Here is a 20497-nt window from a genome sequence, read left to right as displayed (position 1 = left end):
GAAACGTCTCAACAAAAAAATTAAACCATCCAGATGACCTGACTGAACTTTGTTGGATTTTCTACCTGGATTATTGAGCATGAACTTTGATGTTTACAAAATATAATTTTCTTGTGATTGTGATTTTTAGCTTTTGCGTTAGCTGGATCTGTTGATCCTGATGTTTGAACAGCAATACGGCCGTTAACTCCAGAGAGGGCCGAGATGAAAACTAATAAAACACATTTCTTAGAAAAACTCATTATGCTTCATATAAAGAAGACAAAGCTAAAATTAATTGCATTAAAAGTGAAGTGTCAGGTGTGATAAAAGTTTTCACTGATATTTACTGGTAGTAAAAAAAAAGAAAAAAGGTTTGCAGGCTCAGTCATCCAGGTAGATAAAGAAACTGATCCAGATTAAATGATTTAACCTTTTTTGTTGTTATCTACCTGGATGATTAAGCTTACAAACTTTTCTTCTGAACCAGTCTGGCCTTTGTGTCCTCAGCCTGTGTCTGTGAGTAGCAAGTCGACCGTCTGGCCTAAAACATTTGATTGTTGTACATGATGACTGATCCAACATTTTTCAGTCAGGTCATCTGGACAGTTTCTTTTTTTGTGCTGAAATGTTTCACCTTCCATCCAGAAGGCTTCATCAGTCAAGGAAACACACAACACAAAACTGATTCTTCCCCCAACAGCTTACTCCAAAGTGGAACAAACCAGTTATGTTGGTGCTAAGCTGGTCTCTTTGGAACGCCCCCTCCTCTGGTGCTGGCCCTCTCCCTCGTTGACAATCATGTCAAACTGGTTCAAAACCAACAATGTCCATGCTCAATAATCCAGGTATACAATCCAACAATTTCACAACAACGTTTCAGCACAAAAAAGGAAGAAAGAAAGAAAGAAAATGTCCAGATGACCTATTGTGTTTCCCCTAGTTAGCTTGCCATGGCGGGGTGCTCATCTCATCCATGATTTTTGCTGATGGGGGGACGGAGACATGTCTGAGCACAGCTTGTACTAACAGTTTTGAGCGGGAGCGTTCAACATGAGGGAAGAGGCAATGTGAGTGCTGCCTTTGGCTTTAGCTAGAGAGCCTGTATTTTTCTGCCGCTACCTTAGTGAAATGTCAGTGCCGGGTGGGGGTGGGAGAGGTAAGTTCAGTTTGGTAGGCGGGGTGCTCAGTTCTGTTGACGGGGTGGGGCACCCCGCCTGTATAATGGTAGGGGAAACACTGACATCTAAAACTCTTAAGAAAACCAAGACCATGATATCTAGTCAACAGGAGTCTGACATCGTGAACATCAGGGAGACAGAACTTGAACAAGTTAAAGAATCCCCTTACCTCGGGTCCTTGTTCACATCAGGCAGCTCACTCAAGCTGCTCCTGCTTTGGAAGAATCCAACTTGTTCGAGAGGACTAATCAGTGTTGCTGCCTACCAAAATTAGACTCGTACGTGCACTTGTCTCGTCAGTCCTTCTCTTGCTGCAGAATCCTCTACTCTGAATTTATTTATTTATTTATTTATTTATTTATAAAATGTATTCATTTTTTATAACAAAACAATTCCATAAACAATAAGAAATACAATCAAAAATAAAATCAAAGGCAGCAGAAAGAAGAAAAAAATCTTATTATATCCGCCCCTTTTTTCCAAACTATTAATTCAAACAATAATAATCTTCAAGTAACAAAACAAAATAAACAACTCTTTCTTGAGCGACGTTTCATACAATACACGTTAAACTACTTCATATATATTTTCAACAATTCAACTTTGATCATTTTCTTAAAAGTACACATCGATTTAACATTTTTAACATCACACTCCAGATTATTCCACAATCCAATTCCCTGGATTGAGGTAGACCGTCTCTTCAAACTAGTTCTGAATTTAGGTTTCATCAATATCTCTATGCTCTTAAGATTATAACAACTTTCTCTTTTAACAAAATTTCTTTGGATATTTAAAGGTAATGTGTTATTATGAGCCCTATACATAACTGATAAAATACTATAATCTACCAAATCATGGAACTTCAATAACTTCAGTTGATAAAATAAATCAGTGGCTGAGAGAAAAGAATATGAACATTTAAAATGACCTGCTACAGACGCCTGCTTCAGGCCCACCGGTCCTTCTACCATAGAGTCCACATCCTCAATGGAGATCATGACTCCCTCCTAAGAGATGAAGAAGAAATTGAAGTGGTTTGCACACACAATGAGGGTCATGGGAACTCTGTCAAATGTGATTGTTCAAGGAACAGCTGGAGGAACCTGTAAAAAGGGTCATCCTCACTTGGACAGAGCTCCCACCCATGTCCTCACCTGTCTTGCTGAGGATCAGCTAAGGTGGTGAATGTTTGTACTGCCCCCATGGAACTAGACTAATAAATAGATTCATGATGATCAATGAGCACCTCAGCACAACATGACAAAACTATAAATGTCACAATAAAGAGGTCAAACTGTTTTTTATTCTATCAAACAACAAGTGCAACTTGACTTGCACATCTGTTCATGAAGCATGTTTGACACTAGCGAGCACAAAGATGATGTAGAAGAATTAGGAAGTAAAATGTAGTTATTTTTAATGCAAGTTTCGGATAGGGATCATCAACTTGCACGTAGCAAAAATGCCAAATAAGTAATACAACCAACAGTGTGATGCTGAGAAATCATTTGAATTGTGTTTCTGATGCAGCTGGGATAATGGAGACACAGAGAAGATGAGTCCTTGGGACATGGAGCTCATCCCAGATGATGGTAAGTATCTTAACATGTTGCTGTCCATGTATGTTTAAACTCTTCCTCTCGCTAAGAAAAACCTTCCTTTTGTTTCTGTTTCTTCGCACGCTTCAGCCACGTTTCCCGATGAGTTGGGCACAAGCGTCCCGCTGACAGAGGAGGAGCAGAAACAGCTGCTGTACGTTCCCCAGGACGGAGAGTGGGGCTGCCGCACACGTGCAGAGGAGTGCGAGCGCATCATGAAGGCCATCGACCAGCTCTGCACGCTCGGTATGATGTCATCGAGCCCGTTTCAATAAAATGGTTGACTGACTGCATGAGCTGGAAGTGAAGTTGTGCCACTGTGACACATTTCTCGGAAATAAGCAACAAAACGCACGACTTCACATAATGACGTCACCTCTGAGCTCATCAGCAGGACTGAGCCAGAGCGGTGGCTCACATGTTGATCAGAATGATCAGAAAACACGCAGAACTAAATGCTGAGATGTGTTTGTATTCTTATTAAGCTGTATGACGTCATATCAGGCACAAACTTTGTTTTGTTGCGGGAAAGTTGGTCTCAGTGCTCCCTCTAGTGGACGTAGGGAGAATAAACCAAGACACTAAACATGCACCTGACTTCATCCTAAAGTGTGTCTCAAAAAGTTAGAATGTCGTGAAAAAGTTCAAAATTTGTTGTCCGTCATTTCAGAAAGAGTAACTCATATATTACAGATTCATTACACACAGAGTGAAACATTTCAAGCTTTTATTTCTTGTCATTTTGATGATTGTGGCTTACAGTTAATGAAAAATCAAAACTCAGTGCCTCATAAAATTAGAATATTCCACTGTCAGCGTGGGCAGGAACCAAGTCCTGCTGGAAGATGAAACCAGCATCTCCACGAAGCTCGTCAGCAGAAAGAAGCATGAAGTCTCTAAAATGACCTGGTAGATGCTGTGGACTTCAGAAAACACAGTGGACCAACACCAGCAGAGGACATGGACCCAAACCATCACCGACTGTGGAAACCACTCTGGACTTCAAGCAACGTGGATTCTGGTCCTCTCCCCTCTTCCTCCAGACTCTGGGACCCTCATCAGCCAAATGACATGAACATTTACTTTCATGTTAAACGAGGACATTGGACCACTGAGCAACAGTCCAGGTCTTTTTCTCCTCAGCAGGTAAGACACTTGTGATGTCTCTAGTTCAGGAGTGGCTGGACTTGAGGAATGAGACAGTTGTAGCTCATGTCCAGGAGTTAATCAGCTGATCAGGGTGAAACACCAGGAGTTTATTATTGAACCTCTTCACAATATTCTAATTTTCTGAGACACTGAATTTATTTTATTTATTTGTAAGACATAATAATCAAAATTACAAGAAATAAAGGCTTGAAATATTTTGATCTGTGTAATGAATCTATGTAATATATTAGTTTCACTTTCTGAAATGACTGATAAAGGAAAACCCCTTTTTTTAATATTCTATTTTTAGACGATCTGTTCAGATGTGAAGCCAGGATCAAACTGAGCTGCACATGTCGGACATTAGTTTGGGACTCAAAACTACAAGGAACTGCAGTTTCAGCCTCACTGAATTCTGAGTGTTTGCAGCGAGGCGTGCGGACACATTTTGCTTGACCAGTTTTATTTATTTTTAAATTATTGCTTATTTTTATGCTCACGGCATGCAAGACTGTATTTTAGGCCTTGCGCAATTATTTTGTTGCCTGCTTACACACTTATCATATTTGCCTTGGCTAGCTTTGTACCCAACTTGGCAACCCTCCATGTGCCATTTATGATTTGATCTACTGAAGAACACTTTTGAAATGAAGAAGAGCAGATCTGGACCAGTTATTCTTTAAATGATTATTATGTATCATCACGTGCTGAGACCTGGATGTACAGGTGTCAGAATACTCTTCAAGAATTACAGAAACTAACTTGATTAGTGTTCGAAACACAAATATAAATGACATTTTTGAACGACGGTCAACACAACAAGCCTCTGAGACTCAGGAAAGAACCCCCTGCAAATATTTTGAGCCGTTTTGTAAACGTCCTCATGAGTTACTAGATGCCAAAAGCCACAGCCCATAAGATGCTGTTTGGTGCTGCAGGTGGCTCACAGAGCAGAATGACTAACAACTATTGTTGGTGTCTTCTGAGAACTTACAGTAGAATAAAAATAAATGAGTTTCTTCTCTTGTTGGGAGACAAAAATAATCCCAGCTTCTTTTAACTTTTGATTAAACAAACACTTTTCACCTTCTTGCTATTTAATTTTAAACTTTGGACTCCAGTAAAATCCTTCTTACCCCACTGTTTTCTTTTTTTTTTTACAGCTGATATGTATTTTCATTGATTCCTATTTTCTATATTTGTCTTTCAACCACTCAACAAACTGGGCTCCATCAGATGTGGCGGCACCATTTGCCTTCCCGGTAGATTTACAAGCGTACCCGACATACTGCACTGTGGTGGCCTACGTCACCGACCTCAGCACCATACGCCAAAGGCTGGTGAATCACTTCTACAGGTATCTGTCCTGGAGCTGCAGAAGATACAGCCTCTGTGAGAGAGAGAGTTTTTAAACCAGGTTGTTTTTAACGTTTCAGACGACTGTCCTCTTTGATGTGGGAGGTGCGGTACATCGAACACAACGCCCAGACGTTCAACGAGCCAGGATCGTTCATCGTCACCACCGCCAAGTTCAACTCGGACCTCATGCTGGCGTTCATTAAGTATGTTGAAAACCAGGGGTTCGCACACTTTCTGGGTGCAGGGACCCCTTACAGGAGGAAAAAAAGGTTCAGGGACCCCCCTCAGAACCTTCATGTTTATTAAATGATTTTTCCAGTTTGTCTCTTTAATGCAGTGGAAATATTTGTGTAACATAAATACTTTAACGCCAAAGTTCATGCTCAATAATTCAGATACAAATCCAACAATGTTCAGTCCGGTCATCTGGACGTTTCCTTTTTTTATTTTTTTTGCTGAGATGTTTCGTCCTTCATCTAAGGACGAAACATCTCAGCAAAAAAAGATAAAGTCCAGGTGACCTGACTGAACATTGTTGTTCTTTAATAGTGTTAATACAATTTTTATACTTCTAAACGTGGGGTATTTTTCTTTCAAGACGCACTTAATTAACAACATTTTAATTTCAACTTCCAAAAATTACAGTTTTGATCAAATTAACACAATTAAAAATCATTTTAAAACTTTATTCTCATAACGAACATAATAAATGTTTTGTTACTTCTTCAAATTATTACAGAAAACTCTTTACTTAAAACTGAACAGAATCATCACAGCAGTAGTCAGACCAAGTAACAGGTTCATTTGTAAACCGATCCATGCCGGAATGCAAATAGTGGTGGGCTGGTGGGGGGTCCGGGGGTCCTCCCCCAGAAATGTTTGAATAAAGTAGATGTGATTTCCTACATTTTGGTGTATTTTAACAAGTTGTTAAACTTCTATGTGCTTGTCAAAAACTTTTTTTTTTTTGCGGACCCCCCCAGTTTGAGAACCACTGCTGTAAAGGATGTTGTTGCAGCAGCATTGGGTTGCATTCTTTAAAAAAAATTAAACAAGTTCACGGATTGTATTTTAAATATTCCAAACTACTTTTGTTGCCCTTCCTGGGGTCACAGTTTAATAAATGTTGTGCTCCTTCTTTTCTCTGCAGGGACCAAGGTCTGACGGACCTCATGCCTCTCTACAGAACTATGAAGAAGGCCACTTTCTCAGACTCTGAAGACGAGGTGTGTTTGCGTACAGAGTTAAACCTGAAGTTATACAGAACATCATCATTAGAAATGATTTGTCAAAGTCAGAGTGAGGCTTTTATTTTTCAAGATCTTATTTTAGAGACGGTATGTAAAAACCAAACCATGAGCACAGTTGCATTCTGTTGAAGCACAGCTTTTATTTCCTCAACTTGACTGAGAGGTTTATCGTTCTCTTTTTTTTTGTCTGCTTAATGTAGGACGATGAGGAAGAGGATGAAGATATTAATACTCCTGGAACATCAACACAGAACCATAAGGTAACATATCAACCAGCCACTGTGGTTCTGTTTATTTTAGATTAAGGTGTGTGACACTAAACACCTGTTTCCAGCAGCGGATGCAGTTCCCTCGATTTACTTTGAGTTCATTTCCAGGGCCGTCAACCCATGAAACGCCAGCTGAGAAATCGCCCTCATTCATACGATCCTCATGCGTGGAAGGGACGTTGTAAAGAGCTGCTGGACCTCATCTTTCAGTGTGAAGACTCTGAGCCCTTCAGAGAACCTGTGGACCTGCAGGAGTACCCGGTACATGTGCAAAAATAAACCCCTCTTCATATTAAGTATGAGGAAGACGTGCTGGTTAAAGATCTCTACTCATTCTTGTCTAATTTCTTATCTGCTTGTTTTCGGTCGTCAAGGACTACCTGCAAATCGTTGACTCTCCGATGGACTTCGGCACGGTTCTAAAGAAGCTGACTGAAGGGAAATACCAGTCTCCTATTGAGCTCTGCAAAGACATCCGGCTCATTTTTAGCAATTCCAAAGCTTACACCCCCAGTAAGAAGTCGCGGGTGAGAATCACTCAAACACGTACAACTCTCACATTTCATCGTAAAGTTAGAATTGAAGGCAACGGGACATTTTCTTTAGAAGCTTGGAAAAGTTTATTTTTTCATCTTGGATGTTTTCACAGTTATAAACGTGAATGAGAAGTGAAATGTGTCCAAGATTCATAAAACAAGTCCAGTTTGTTAGCATTACTGTGTCTCAGGGGTTCCCAAACTTTTCCATGCCATGGCCCCCAAACAGCATTAGCTTCTGGCTGAGGCCCCCCCTCGCAAGCCCACAAACAATTTATGTAAAGAAACATCAACTTTTAGAATGTTTTAACTTTTATTCACTATATTCTATTAATTATTACAGCTGCTGAGCATAAACATGTTTTTAACGAACAAGTTTTAAACACTGTATTCTGTTCCCGCTGATAAAAACAACTTTTCAACAAACTGTTGACCAGAAGAACAAAACAAAATAAATCTAACCTCTCTCCCAAGCGTGTTTATCTGGAAATGATGGATACAGATTGCACTAGTGAGCAATTTTTATTATTACAAATTTTTTTATTTTTGCTTTTTTTTAAATCTTCTCTCCAGCTTTCTGTGGGGCCCCTCGCGAACCCCCAGGGGCCCATGGCCCCCACTTTGAAAAACACTGTCTTAGATGACTGAGAACCAACTTCAGCAGTATTTAGGATGTATTTATTCACATTTTGATAAAAATTAAATGAGCCAAAGCTTTTCACCTCTAGTCATGCTTTTATTTTGCAGTTGGTCATTTTATTGTTTGTCATTGTGTCTCCAGATCTACAGTATGAGTCTGAGGCTTTCTGCTCTGTTCGAGGAGCACATCAGCTCCATCCTGTCGGACTACAAAGCCATCCACGGCTTGACAGATAAACTGACCAGACGAGGCACGGACAGACAGACACGACACACTACAGACAGACAGACACGACACACGATGAAGAGGAGGAGGAGCGAATCTCCCATAAGCAGCAACGCATCTAGGTACAAGACGTGATGTTTATTTATAGCTGTCGTCTTTTTTTTTTTACATAGAAAACAAAGGTGATCCCTTACTTTCGTCCTGTTTGTAGCCCAGAGAGAAAAAGACGTGTGTCGTCCCGGGTGGTGGCAAAGAGGGAGCCATCACCACCTCCTGCTCGACCACCTTCTCTAAGGCAGAGCGTCCCCCTGAAACAACCACCTCAGCTGGTCAACGGTAAAGTGGAAACCCAAACTCCAGGACGAACACGCAGCGCTGCACGCCACACCAGGCACTCCTCTCCCTCCTCAAATAATGTTACCAACAACACACCAAACCCAGGAGGTGAGACTCCTAAACTTCTTCTGAACAATTATTGACGGGTACCATTTCAGCTACTGTTGTGGCTAAATATCATCAATATTCAACATTATCGTTAACTTCATGAAGTCAGTAATTCCTGTCCATGTATGACACTTATTTCTAGAAACTTCTCTTTCATAATTTGTGGACGATATGATCACCGTGGAAACCACCCCTGATCGCTCCTCAAGAGACACGAAGGGGGAAAATTAAGCCTCAAACAGTTGCTGTCAAAAAACTATAAGACACACGGACAATAAACAAATCTGCATCATCAGTGACAGAAGTGTTTGGGGGTCAGACATAATATTTGATTTTGTTTCTGCAGTTTTATCTAGGAAATATGATGTAGTATGACATATCCTGAGATATATTCATACATTAAACGGGTTCTTCATTTTTCTGGACTGTGTAACATACGTGCGTTGAATGTAATAAAAATGTGGACGTGAGACGTTAATTATCTTTGACTCACCAAGCGAGTGGGTCATTTATTAACAGAATCAAGTTTAACACATCACACATTTACATTAATTGGCAAGAATTGGAAAATAACGACATAATTAATCAGCTTTACAACCAGGAAAACCATACGGCCATGATTTTCCGTTGCTACACCACAGACATTTCTGAAAACATCTGGATTAATTTTCTAGCAGATAGGAGAGTTTAAAGATGGAAAGATGAAGTTTATCTGAGAGAGATGTGTGAGGGAATTTGTCTGTTTTAACCAGAACAGCACGCTCCATTGAAATCAGCTTGGGCCAACGGTACGCTTGGTCGAAATAGAACTTTTACCTTGCAGACGATAGCTTCAGCGTCGGTGTAGAGCTCTCCTTTTGACTCTTTCAGCGTCTCCGTGAGAACAGCTAAAAACCTTGGGAGTCGTGTGAGGTTATCCAAACAGAAGTTATAATTCCCAAAATCGTCTCTGGTTCAGCTTGATTGGTTTAGCAGCATCCTGAATGCCCGCGTTCTGCATTCAGGAACTCCCAAACTCTCTGCATCTGAATTCCAAAAACTCCCTGCTTGAACTGCTGCTCCATCTTCAAGACTGAGCTTACAGCAGCTTCAAGACTGAGCTGAACTCTTCGAGCTGAACTCTTCTCATTGAACTAGGAAGTGCCAACCTTTTAAGAAGGGTCACTTCCGGTTCATTTGAGAGCTTTTTGATTGGTCGATGGACCAAAGCAGAGGTGTGGTTTGTGATGTAAGGTGTTATTAAAAGTCAAGGAAAAGATTCAGATTGTTTAAGAACAGACAGAAAGATTGTTGGAGAAAACCAGACTTAGTGGCGTCGCTCCACCAAGTATCTTGCTGTAAAAGTTAAACATGACATTTCTTTTCAGTAAACTTTCAGTTGACCGAAACTCGACCTTTGACACACTTACAAATTTGCTCACTTCAAAGCAGACGATCAAGAAATTGAATCATTACTCTGTAACATACTCTAACTTGATTTCACTTTGAATTGAGGATTAAAAATCATTACTACTGTTTAAGTAAATAAAAATGAGTAGTTCACTTCAACATGTAAACATTGTTTGAACTAACACAATTTGATTATCAAAACATTTGTAAAATAGTAATGATCATAGAGAATTGTCTCTTCCACTTGATTAATTCAAGAAAGAAAGTCTCAGGATCGATCAACCTGTATTTCTGGATGCAAATCAATGAAATGACAGTTTCTGACCATATGATCCTAAGGTCAAGATTTGACATCAGGTCAAGTTCACTACAATGAAGAGAACATTTTGAGCTCAGATCAAAAGTCAAAGTTTCTTTATTTGTCGTTCCACCACATGTGATGCATGTGGTGGAACGACATTATGTACACAGGGTCCCAGTTAATCCAACAACAGTATAAAAATGTAAAGAAAAACAATAATAAGATCTAAGATATGAACTAAGAAAACATTAACTAAAAATACACTAAGCACTAGTAGTACAAAAACAATACGCTGAACAGCAGCATGAACATGAGTCTGTGAGCAGATGAGAACGCATGAACACAGTAACATTGAAACAGATCAGCAGCAACATGAAACAGATCAGCAGCAACATGATGTGATTTTTTTCACATTGATTATTCTAGTTAGAGATTCATGAGTCTAACAGCCTCAGGGTAGAAGCTGTTCCTCAGTCTAGTGGTTCTACACTTAATGCTCCTCAACCTCCTTCCTGAGGGGAGCAGGGCAAAAAGTGTGTGTGCTGGGTGAGTGGGGTCCTTCATGATGCAGGTGGCCCTCTTCCTGCATCTGGAGGTGTAGATGTCTGTGATGGTGGGGAGGCTGATTCCGACAGATTTCTGTGCAGCCTTCACCACTCTCTGCAAAGCTTTTCTTTCTGCAGCTGTGCAGCCTCCATGCCACACATTGATGCTGGAGCACAGGATGCTCTCCACTGCACACCTGTAGAAGGAGGTGAGGACTGAGCTTCCCAGACCAGCTCGTCTCAGCCGCCTGAGGAAGTAGAGTCTCTGATGAGCTTTCTTGATCAGGCTGGTGGTGTTGTTTGATCCCTGGTCATTGCTGATCTCTTGGTGTCTCTGCGCAAGACACCTAATCCCGACTTGCTCCCCGGGCAACTACATAGCTGCCCACTGCTCCACCTGGGTGTATACCAGGTGCGATGGGTTAAATGCAGAGAACTAATTTCGTCTTTGTATGGGAACATACAATGATGACAACACATAACACTTTACTTTATTATTATTGTTGCCCCAGCTGAGGTTGTCATTCAGGTGCATACCCAAGTACTTGGCTGGAGACCACTTCCACCACAGATCCTCCTATGTTGGTGGTGGTGGTGGGGGTATATAGGTGTGTTTATTCCTTCTGAAATCCACAATCATCTCCTTCATCTTCTTCACATTGATGTGAAGGTTATTCTCTTTGCACCAGCTCTCCAGGTGTTCCACCTCCTGCCTGTAGCTGGACTCATCATTGTTTGTGATGCATCCCACCACCGCTGTATCATCTGCAAACTTTACAATGTGACAGCCTGGATGGGTAGCTGCTCAATCATACGTGAGCAGAGTGAACAGGAGGGGGCTCAGCACACATCCCTGAGGGGAGCCAGTGCTGAGGGTTATGGAGGAGGAGAAGTTGTGGATCCTCACTGACTGTGGTCTGTTTGTTAAGAAGTCTAGTACTCAGTTGCAAATGGAGGGGCTTAGTCCTAGTGTGGATAGTTTGTCCATCAGGGTTTGGGGGATCATGGTGTTGAAGGCAGATGTGAAGTCCACAAAGAGCATACGGACGCAGGAGTCCTTCTGCTCCAGGTGGGTGAGAGTAGTGTGAACCACAGAGGAGATTGCATCCTCTGTTGATCGGTTCTCACGGTATGCATACTGATGAGGGTCCTCGTTGATGATGTTGGTTGTTTTGATGTGAGTCATGACCAGTTTTTCGAAGCATTTAGCGACTATCGGGGTGAGGGCCACTGACCGATAGTCATTCAGACCAGTCACTGTAGAGCTCTTTGGGACTGGGAGGATGGTGGCAGTCTTCAGGCAGATGGGAACTGTCTCCAGGGTAAGTGAGGAGTTAAAGATGTCTGCCAGCACCTCACAGAGCTGATCGGCACATTCTTTCAGCACCTTCCCTGGGATGTTGTCCGGGCCGGTTGCCTTGTGTGGATTAATCCTCCTGAAAGTACTCCTTATTTCTGCTGAGGTCACGCTGAGATGCTCTTCATCTGGTGGTGAGGTGAGTCTGTTCAGGTCTTCAAAGTGTGTGTAGAACTTGTTGAGGGCATCAGGCAGACATGGGTGTTTTGGCCTTCTTAATACCAGCAACCAGCTCTTTCCTTGGCCTTCTCAGCTCCTGTGAGTTTCCAGACCTGAAGGCAGTGTTCCTGGCTTCCAGCAGGGTGCAAACCTCTGCATTCAGCCAAGGTTTCTGTTCAGGTGTCTCTTAACATATCTGATGGTGGTGACATCATCAACACATTTGCTAATGTACCCCAGGACAGAGTATCTGTTGCTCCAGGTCAAGCTCCCCTTCATTTCCAGATAAAATGCTCGTCGATGTGAATTTGGGTGTGTGCACTTTAAGAAGATTACAGAGAAAACAAAAGTCCTAAAGCATCAAGAGGCACACTGTAAAAAATAGAAATTGTTTATGTTTAATGTATAAACTATAAGAAGTGTAAAATTTGTGGGAGTAAGAGTAGTTTGCAAAAACTTTGAAGAAGTTAGTGTCTTTGCTTTAAGGTGAGCATTCTGATTTAAAATCTTCAAAACTCATAAAACCTAAGCTGATTGTCTAAAAATGTAAAATATATCAAAATGCCTGTTCAGTCGTATAAAGTCTACCTTTCTGTGACCTGTTTAAACTTTAAATGCTGTTTCTACTGTGAAGTGTGTCTGAGCTGCAGAGCTCTAAACAGGTCTGGGGTTTCTTCTAAGTCCTTCATCTTTGATGTTTATTTTATGGAGGGTTTTCCAAAACCGAGAATAAAGAGCAAACGGCAATAAGGGTGCTGCAAAGCCTTTGGATCAACCCTCTTAATTACCCCAATATATCCCTGATCTGTTTCTTATTCAACTCTTAAAAAGCAAATAAATAATATTGTTCACTTCTTACAGTGTCAGTAACTAATTACATGATCAACTGCTTACTCCTTTTATCCGTTTTTCAGAAACCTCTCGCTCGTTACGGGCTCATAGTTCTGTTCGAGCTTCAACGCCACCAGCTCCTGAGAAGGTGACACCCCCCCAGCCAACAGAGAGCAGCTGTGGAAGCACTCGTCGGAAACTCAGGACGCCTGTGCGACACTCGCCTGGTAGGTGGTGACGACATAAAACAAGCCACAGACGAGCGTGAGTTAACATCTTGACACTTACCTGCACGCTTTTCTTGTTTTCTGTCCTCGTTTTCTCTCCAAGCGTCTCCTGCCAGCCCTTCACCTCCGAGCACGGTCCATCTGAACGGCCATAGTCATGTGAGCCTTGGCCTGGGAAGAAAGGGGAGGAAGTCCAGAACTGAATCACCGGTGAGCCCGCCAGAAGCCCCAACTCCAGCTAGCCCTTCCAGACCGCGAGGTCGGCCGCCTGGCAAGAAGAGAGGCAGAAAGAGCAAGCAGGAGCTGGAGGAGATGAGACGGAGCAGCGCCCGCAGGAGCTCCACTGAAGACGAGCACGGCCACTCCACGAGCGACGAGGGCGGCGCGTCGTCTGCGCAGGACCTTTCAGTGCTCTCAGACTCCGGGACAGTGCCGGTGCCTAGACGACGAGGACGGCCCCGGCTGGTAAAAGCCGAGGAATCGGCTCCTCCTGCCGAGTCACCCGAGCCCTCGCCACTGAGGAGGAGCAGCAGGAGAGCCAACGAGGAACTCCCGCCCAGTCCTCAAAACGCCTCCCTGAGATCAAGTCGAAAGGAGTCTCCGAAGACCGAAGCAGGGGAGGCGGCGCTAGTTTCCATGCGCACGCGCAACCAAGGGCGTCGGTCAGCCTGGTACATGGAGGAGGACTCTGAGGAGGAGCAGAGGCAGTTGCTGTTTGAGGACTCGTCAATCACGTTTGGCACCTCCTCAAAGGGTCGCGTCCGCAAACTGACAGAAAAGGCCAAAGCCAACCTTATAGGCTGGTAGAGAGCAGGCGCGCGAGCGTGAGGGCTCACTGACGCTTCGGAGGAGGTTAAGGCTCTCTGTCGAAGTTTTTCTGTGCACATGTGTTTGTGCGTGCGTGCATGTGTGGAGCCTCTGAACCAGCCGCTGATGGTTGAAGCTGCGGAGAGGACCACGCATTACCTGTTCCCACTTCGTCGTCGACCCCACCTTCCTCTGCCACGGCGCGTTCGTTTGCTCCCACGCCTCCTACTTTATTGATCCATGTTGGATTACACAGGAGCGCACGGAGTCCCATGTTGGTGGCAACACTCCTCCTGCCTGATGGTTTGGTGTCAGACTGGTCCAAACAGCAGGCGACCAGACCTAAAGTACTTGGAAGAAATCCTAAGGAGTTCAGATCCTGTCTTACTATTTTTGAGGAGCTTTTAAATGTCTGTGCCGAGTAGACGCCCATGGAGCAGAACCAGTTGGGTTCTGGGATGGAGTCCAGTCTATAAGTCAACACCTTCTACCCCCTGCCTTCGTTGTCTCTGCTTTTTTATATACAACCCAATCATTGATCTTTCTAAGGTGTCCCTTTGTTTTGGAAGTCTTACACGTTGACCCGAGTGTATCTGTGCTAAAATACCAAATGGCGTACCCCTTGTCGGTACTGTGGATTTCGTGTACTCTTGATGTTTTTTCGTTTTTGTGCATGTTAATTAGGGACAGGAAGCATCGTTTTTCTTCAAACTAGTTTTACTGTGAGGTGGATAAAAAGGATGCATGGCTGAAAGGAGTCATTGATGTCTCTTTGTATCATGTTTCAGTGCGTCCTTAGCATTAGCAATACCTTGTGCCTTTATGTGTATGATGTGTGCGCACGTGGCCTCTGAAAGTACAACCCCACTTGAGAAAGAGTCGAAACGCTGCGAAAAATAGAAATGAAAACTGAATGCAATGATTTGTAAATCTCATAAACCCATATTTTATTCGCAGTGAATGGTAGTAAACATCAAATGTTAAAGAAATTCTGCCTAGTTTAGGAAATTAAGTCATTTTAAATTTGATTACAGCAACACAGCATTTTAACAACCGTTAACAGGTTGGAGGTTTTGGACGGGAACGTGGTCCCATTTTTGTCTGATGGAGAATTCTAACTGTTGCTCCTTTCTGCTGGACTTTTTTCATTTATTTAATGATGTGCCAAATGTTTTCAGTTAGTGAATGGTCTGGATTGTTCCACGACAAAGCCATGCTGTGCCGTGGTATTAAAAGTAGTGTGATTTAAGTTTGTCTTGCTGAAATAAGCAAGGCCTTGCCTACAAAAGACTGGATGGGAGCATACGTTGTTCCAAAACCTGTACTTTTCTGCACTGATGGTGCTCTTCCAGATGTGCAAGTTGCTCATTCCATACGCATGAATGCACCCCCATACCAACAGAGAGGCAGGCTTAGACTGGATAATCCCTCTCTTCTTCAGAGCAGATGTAGTGTCTGGATTTTTAAACAAATTTCAGTTTGCGCTCATGTGACCACAGAACAGTTATCCATGTTGTCTAAGCTCGTTGTAACTGAGCTTTGGTCCCGAGGAGATGGCGGCGCTCCTGGATGTTCACACATGGCTTCTTCTTTGCACGATAGAGCTTTTACCAGTTACAGATGGCACAGTGAACTGTGTTTACAGATAAAAATGTGTGTTCCTGAACTGTTTTTATAGCAGTGGCCCCTGAGGGCCCACAGACCACAGGCATCAAATACTGACTTTCAGTTTTGTCCTTAGAGCTGAGATTTATCCAGAATCTTGAAATCTTGATGATTTTATTAATTATGGGTGACGGCACATTCAAAGTCTTCCTTATTTTTTGTTGTAGGATATTTTTCCTTTATTTTTACACAACTTCTTTTCAGCACGGTTAATCTCTGCCCATCTTTACTTCTAAGAGGCCTCTAAAATGCTCTTTTTAACACTTATTTTAAAGATTTGTTGCTGCCTTCACATTCAAAATCCCCTTGTTTCCCCCCCAACATCCAAATTTCTTCAGAACTGGGGTTGTACATGTGCCTGTTTGTGTATGAGCTCATGCGTTCCTGCAGGAGCTGTGTGTGTGTGTGTGTGTGTGTGTGTGTGTGTGTGTGTGTGTGTGTGTGTGTGTGTGTGTGTGTGTGTGTGTGTGTGTGTGTGTGTGTGGTTCAGAGCGTACAAACTGTGGCATACAGTTTGATCGTCGTGAAACCTTTTCAAACAAACGAAAAGACGTTCCTGTTGTAAACGCACCGGTTCATGTTGATATGTTGTCCTGTAACCAACCAGTCATCTGTTAATACCTGATGAAGGTACAGAGGGTGGAACTAGCTTTGAGATGCACCTAAAGGGATAGTCTGACCATTCTTAAGTGATGTTCTGTCAGTTATCAGTCAGTCGCTAAGTCTGGAGATTTCATCCAGACGCATGGCTAGCTAAACAAGTGCCCATTTTGTATTGTTTTTTTTTGTTTACAAACATTTCTTGCATACTGGTGTGAAATAACACTACATTACGTAACGACATCTGCGATTTTTGTCAACTATTTAAAAGAGCATCACTTCAAAAAGGATCAGACTGTCCCTTTAACCACAGATTAATGCAGTTTTAGGCAGGATCTTTTTTTTTTTTTTTTTTCTTAACACAAGCTTTTAAAATGTTGGAAGTTTTCTATTAGGAACACACACATTCACACATTTCATGCACAATTCTGTCTCGCATGTTCCAGCACTTTCTTACGCCTGAAACAAAACAGACAAAAAGAAAAATCAACCTGGTTCTGACTGAACTGGGATGAAAATCAAACCAAGAAAAGAGACTCATCTTATATTCACCATTCTGATTGTGTGCCTTTGCTACCCTGGCATATTGAATCCTCTTGAATATTGAAACTTTTGGGACCTGACAGTAGTCCATGTGGGACTAATGGAAGAGTGACGGGACAGATCATGTGCACACAGCATAAGGTACAGAGTTTTCTAAAGGAAAGCAGTCTGATGATGACTGCAGAGAACTGGATGGTAGCATCTATGAACACCTGATTCATCTCATAAATCACATATAAAACCTATATCTCATCTGTTTATTGTCCTTTGTGTTGGTTTTGTATGAATTTGTCAACGCCAAATTCTGTCTGGGCACTGAAACTTTACAACATGGCTTTTGAATGTTTATTTCCTTTATTTTTATTTCAAGTTTTGTCTTCATAGTGGGCGTTCACACACACACACACACACATATATATATATATATATATATACACACACACACACACACACGTGTGTATATATATATATATATCACACACATACTCTCCAAAAAATTAGAACATCATGGAAAAGTTGTTTAACTTCCATAATTCCATTCAAAAAGTTAAACTTTAATAGATGATAGATTCAGGGCCCACAACTGAAACAATTTCAAGTATTTATTTGTTTATTTTTACATAATTTGGGCTTCCAGCTCATGAAACCCACGAAAACAGGATTTCAAAAAAAAAATTACAATATTGTGGACATCACCTACGTTACTTCTCAGTTTTTGCAGAAAAAATAAAGAAATGAGGATCACAACAAATCAATCAAAATATGATGCTTTCAAAACGATATGTCAGTCTTCAATACTTGGTTGGGAACACCTTTGCCTTAAATCACTGCCTCCTGTGACGTGGCATTGAGACAATCAGTCTGTGGTATTGACTGGCAGTTATAGAAGCCCAGATTTCCTTGATTCATTCAACCTTTATTTAGACAAGTTAATCCCATTGAGCCTCGAGGACTCATTTACAAGAGAGACCTGATTGAACAAAGAATGATGACAGCAGTGGACAACGACACTGATGATGCTTGCTGTCAGCTGCTCTTTGTTGTTGGGTCTGGTGCCATCATGTTCCTCTTGAGAATACCTCTTAGATTCTCAATGGGGTTTAGGTCCGGCGAGTTGTCTGACCAGTCAAGTACTGTGGCATGAACATCAAACCAGGTTTTGGTGCTTCTGGTGGCATGGACCGGGACCAGGTCCTGCTGGAAAATGAAATCTGCATCTTCATACAGATCCTCAGCAGACGGAATCATGAAGTCCTCTAAAACATTCTGGTAGACTGTTGCAGTGACCTTGGATTTAAGAAAGCAGAGTTTACCAACACCTGCACCGGACATTGCACCCCAAATCATGACTGACTGGATATTTCACACTGGACCTCAACCAGTATGGGCTCTGTTCCTCACCCTTCTTCCTACAAACCCTTTCATCTTGATTTCTGAATGAAAAGCACACTTTACTTTCATCGGAAAAGAGGAACGAGGAACCCGAAAGATGTAGTCCAGCTCCCGGATGTGTCTGAATGTGGTGGTTTTTGAAGCTGTGACTCCCGCCTCATTCCACTCTTTCTTGATCTCTGACAGATTCTGGAATCTTTTCCGTTTGATAATTTACTGAAGCCCATGGTCATCACTTTTGCTGGTGCATCTTCTCCTGCCACATGTTGCCCTTCCACTAGACTTTTCATTGATATGTTTGGACACAGCACTCTATGAACAGCCAGCCTCCTTAGCTATGAACTTTTGTGGCTCACCCATCCTATGGAAGGTATCAGAGATGGTCTTCTGGCCAGTTATTTCTGCAGTCTTCTCCATATTGAACCAAACTGAAGCAACTTAATGACACCTGGGAAAACCTGTGCAGGTGCTTTGAGTTCAGTAGATTAGTGTGTCAAACTCAGTTCAAAACATTCATGCCCCGCAACATTAGGGCTGATTTCTTCACAGTATTCTATTTTTTTTTTTTTTTTTCATTCCTGTTTTTGTGGGTTTCATGAGCTGGAAGCCCAAATTATGTAAAAAAAAAAAAAAAAAATTTGAAATTGTTTAAATTGTGGGCCCTGAATCTATCATCTATTAAAGATGAACTTTTTGAATGGAATTATGGAAGTTAAACAACTTTTCCATGATATTCTAATTTTTTGGAAAGTGTGTGTGTGTGTGTATATATATATATATTTGTGTGTATATATATATTTGTGTGTGTGTCTTCTGTTGTCTGAGTCTCCCTGCCATACACGAGGATTTCAGTGGTCAGATCTGTGAAGACGGGAAATTTTCGGCTCTGCCACACACTTTATTTGTACAAGAAGAGTATCTCCAAACTGAAATGGCCAAAAAAAGCAGACACCTTCCTTTTATAGAGACATAAAAGTACATTTTATTAAAGAGGTTTAAATCTTTGCCCATTGAAATATTTATATTGCACGGATAAATGTTTGCTCATACTTTATTTTTAACATAGCTCTTCATATACAGCTTGATATATTGATTGAGGGGAGTGTAAACTAATTTGCTGACTCGAGCCGCTTGAGCTTCACATATAAAGTTATTTCTATAGAAGTAAAAAAAAAGTACTTTGTCCTCTTATTGTATTGACTGGTGGCAACAAGCGCATTTAGATAGTATCCATTAAATATAATGTTATGGATACTTTGCAGGGGTTCCCAACCATGGTCCTTGAGGAACACCATCATGCATGTTTTAGTTGTTTCTCTGCTTCGACACACCTGTTTTTAATTTATGGGTAATTAACGGGCTTCTGCAAAACATGAAGTAATTAAGTCACTGAATCAGGTCTGTTGGAGCAGGGAAACAACTGAAACATGCAGAATGGTGTTCCTCAAGGACCAGTGTTGGGAACCACTGCTTTATGGTTTACTACACTATCCCAAGCTACCCGAGTTCTGAATTCAGTTCCCCTTTTAAACACAGTGTCCAGTTTTGTACAAAACTATTAATGGATGTTTTTATTTTTTTATGTTTGTGTAAGAAGTTTCTGTTCAGTCTCAACAGTTCAGAACACTTCGACTTTATGGATTTTATGAAAACGTGCAACATTGATTTACTGCGAGCCTCTGAATGTGTGGCAGACACTCGTGGCCTGAGCGTCAGTGTTTGAATGGAGGTCAAAGGTCACTGTGTGTGTGTGTATGAATGAAGTGGCTACATATGAGCCACTAAGTTTAAATGTGTGTGGGGTGGTACGTAACTGGGAGGGGAGGGTGTCTCTTTTCTGTGAACTGATTGATGAAGCTGTCTTTGTTAGTTTGGATACTTTTTATATATAAAGGAATAAAAGCATAAAGCTAGAATGTACGTGTAGGAGAGTACTGCTGTTCTGTTAGTTCATACCAAGGTTTGAAGTAAATAAACCGTTGTGTTTTAATTTTAGTTTTTGTGTTTGTTGTTGTTTTTAGTTTTAAAAGTCATTTAAGGCCAGGAGT

At 41.7% G+C, this 20497-nt stretch overlaps 1 protein-coding gene across 1 annotated transcript in view; it reads left to right on the top strand.

The window, feature by feature from the left end:
• LOC119418459 (pleckstrin homology domain interacting protein) overlaps positions 1 to 14323 on the top strand; it is a 65403-nt gene extending 51080 nt beyond the window's left edge. The window contains 12 exon segments of the mRNA XM_037685748.1: positions 2694 to 2755; positions 2852 to 3007; positions 5147 to 5267; positions 5347 to 5472; positions 6420 to 6495; positions 6720 to 6779; positions 6897 to 7049; positions 7163 to 7315; positions 8106 to 8311; positions 8401 to 8633; positions 13299 to 13442; positions 13546 to 14323. Coding sequence (XP_037541676.1) covers positions 2694 to 2755; positions 2852 to 3007; positions 5147 to 5267; positions 5347 to 5472; positions 6420 to 6495; positions 6720 to 6779; positions 6897 to 7049; positions 7163 to 7315; positions 8106 to 8311; positions 8401 to 8633; positions 13299 to 13442; positions 13546 to 14249 — 2194 coding nt within the window. The 3' untranslated portion in view covers positions 14250 to 14323.
• The last annotated feature ends 6174 nt before the right edge of the window (positions 14324 to 20497 follow it).

Source organism: Nematolebias whitei, chromosome 12 (assembly GCF_014905685.2).
Source record: "Nematolebias whitei isolate Nwh7 chromosome 12, NemWhi1, whole genome shotgun sequence".
Taxonomy (NCBI): Eukaryota; Metazoa; Chordata; class Actinopteri; order Cyprinodontiformes; family Rivulidae; genus Nematolebias; species Nematolebias whitei.
Note: the sequence above shows the minus strand (reverse complement) of the source record. Positions and strands in the feature narration are given on the sequence as shown.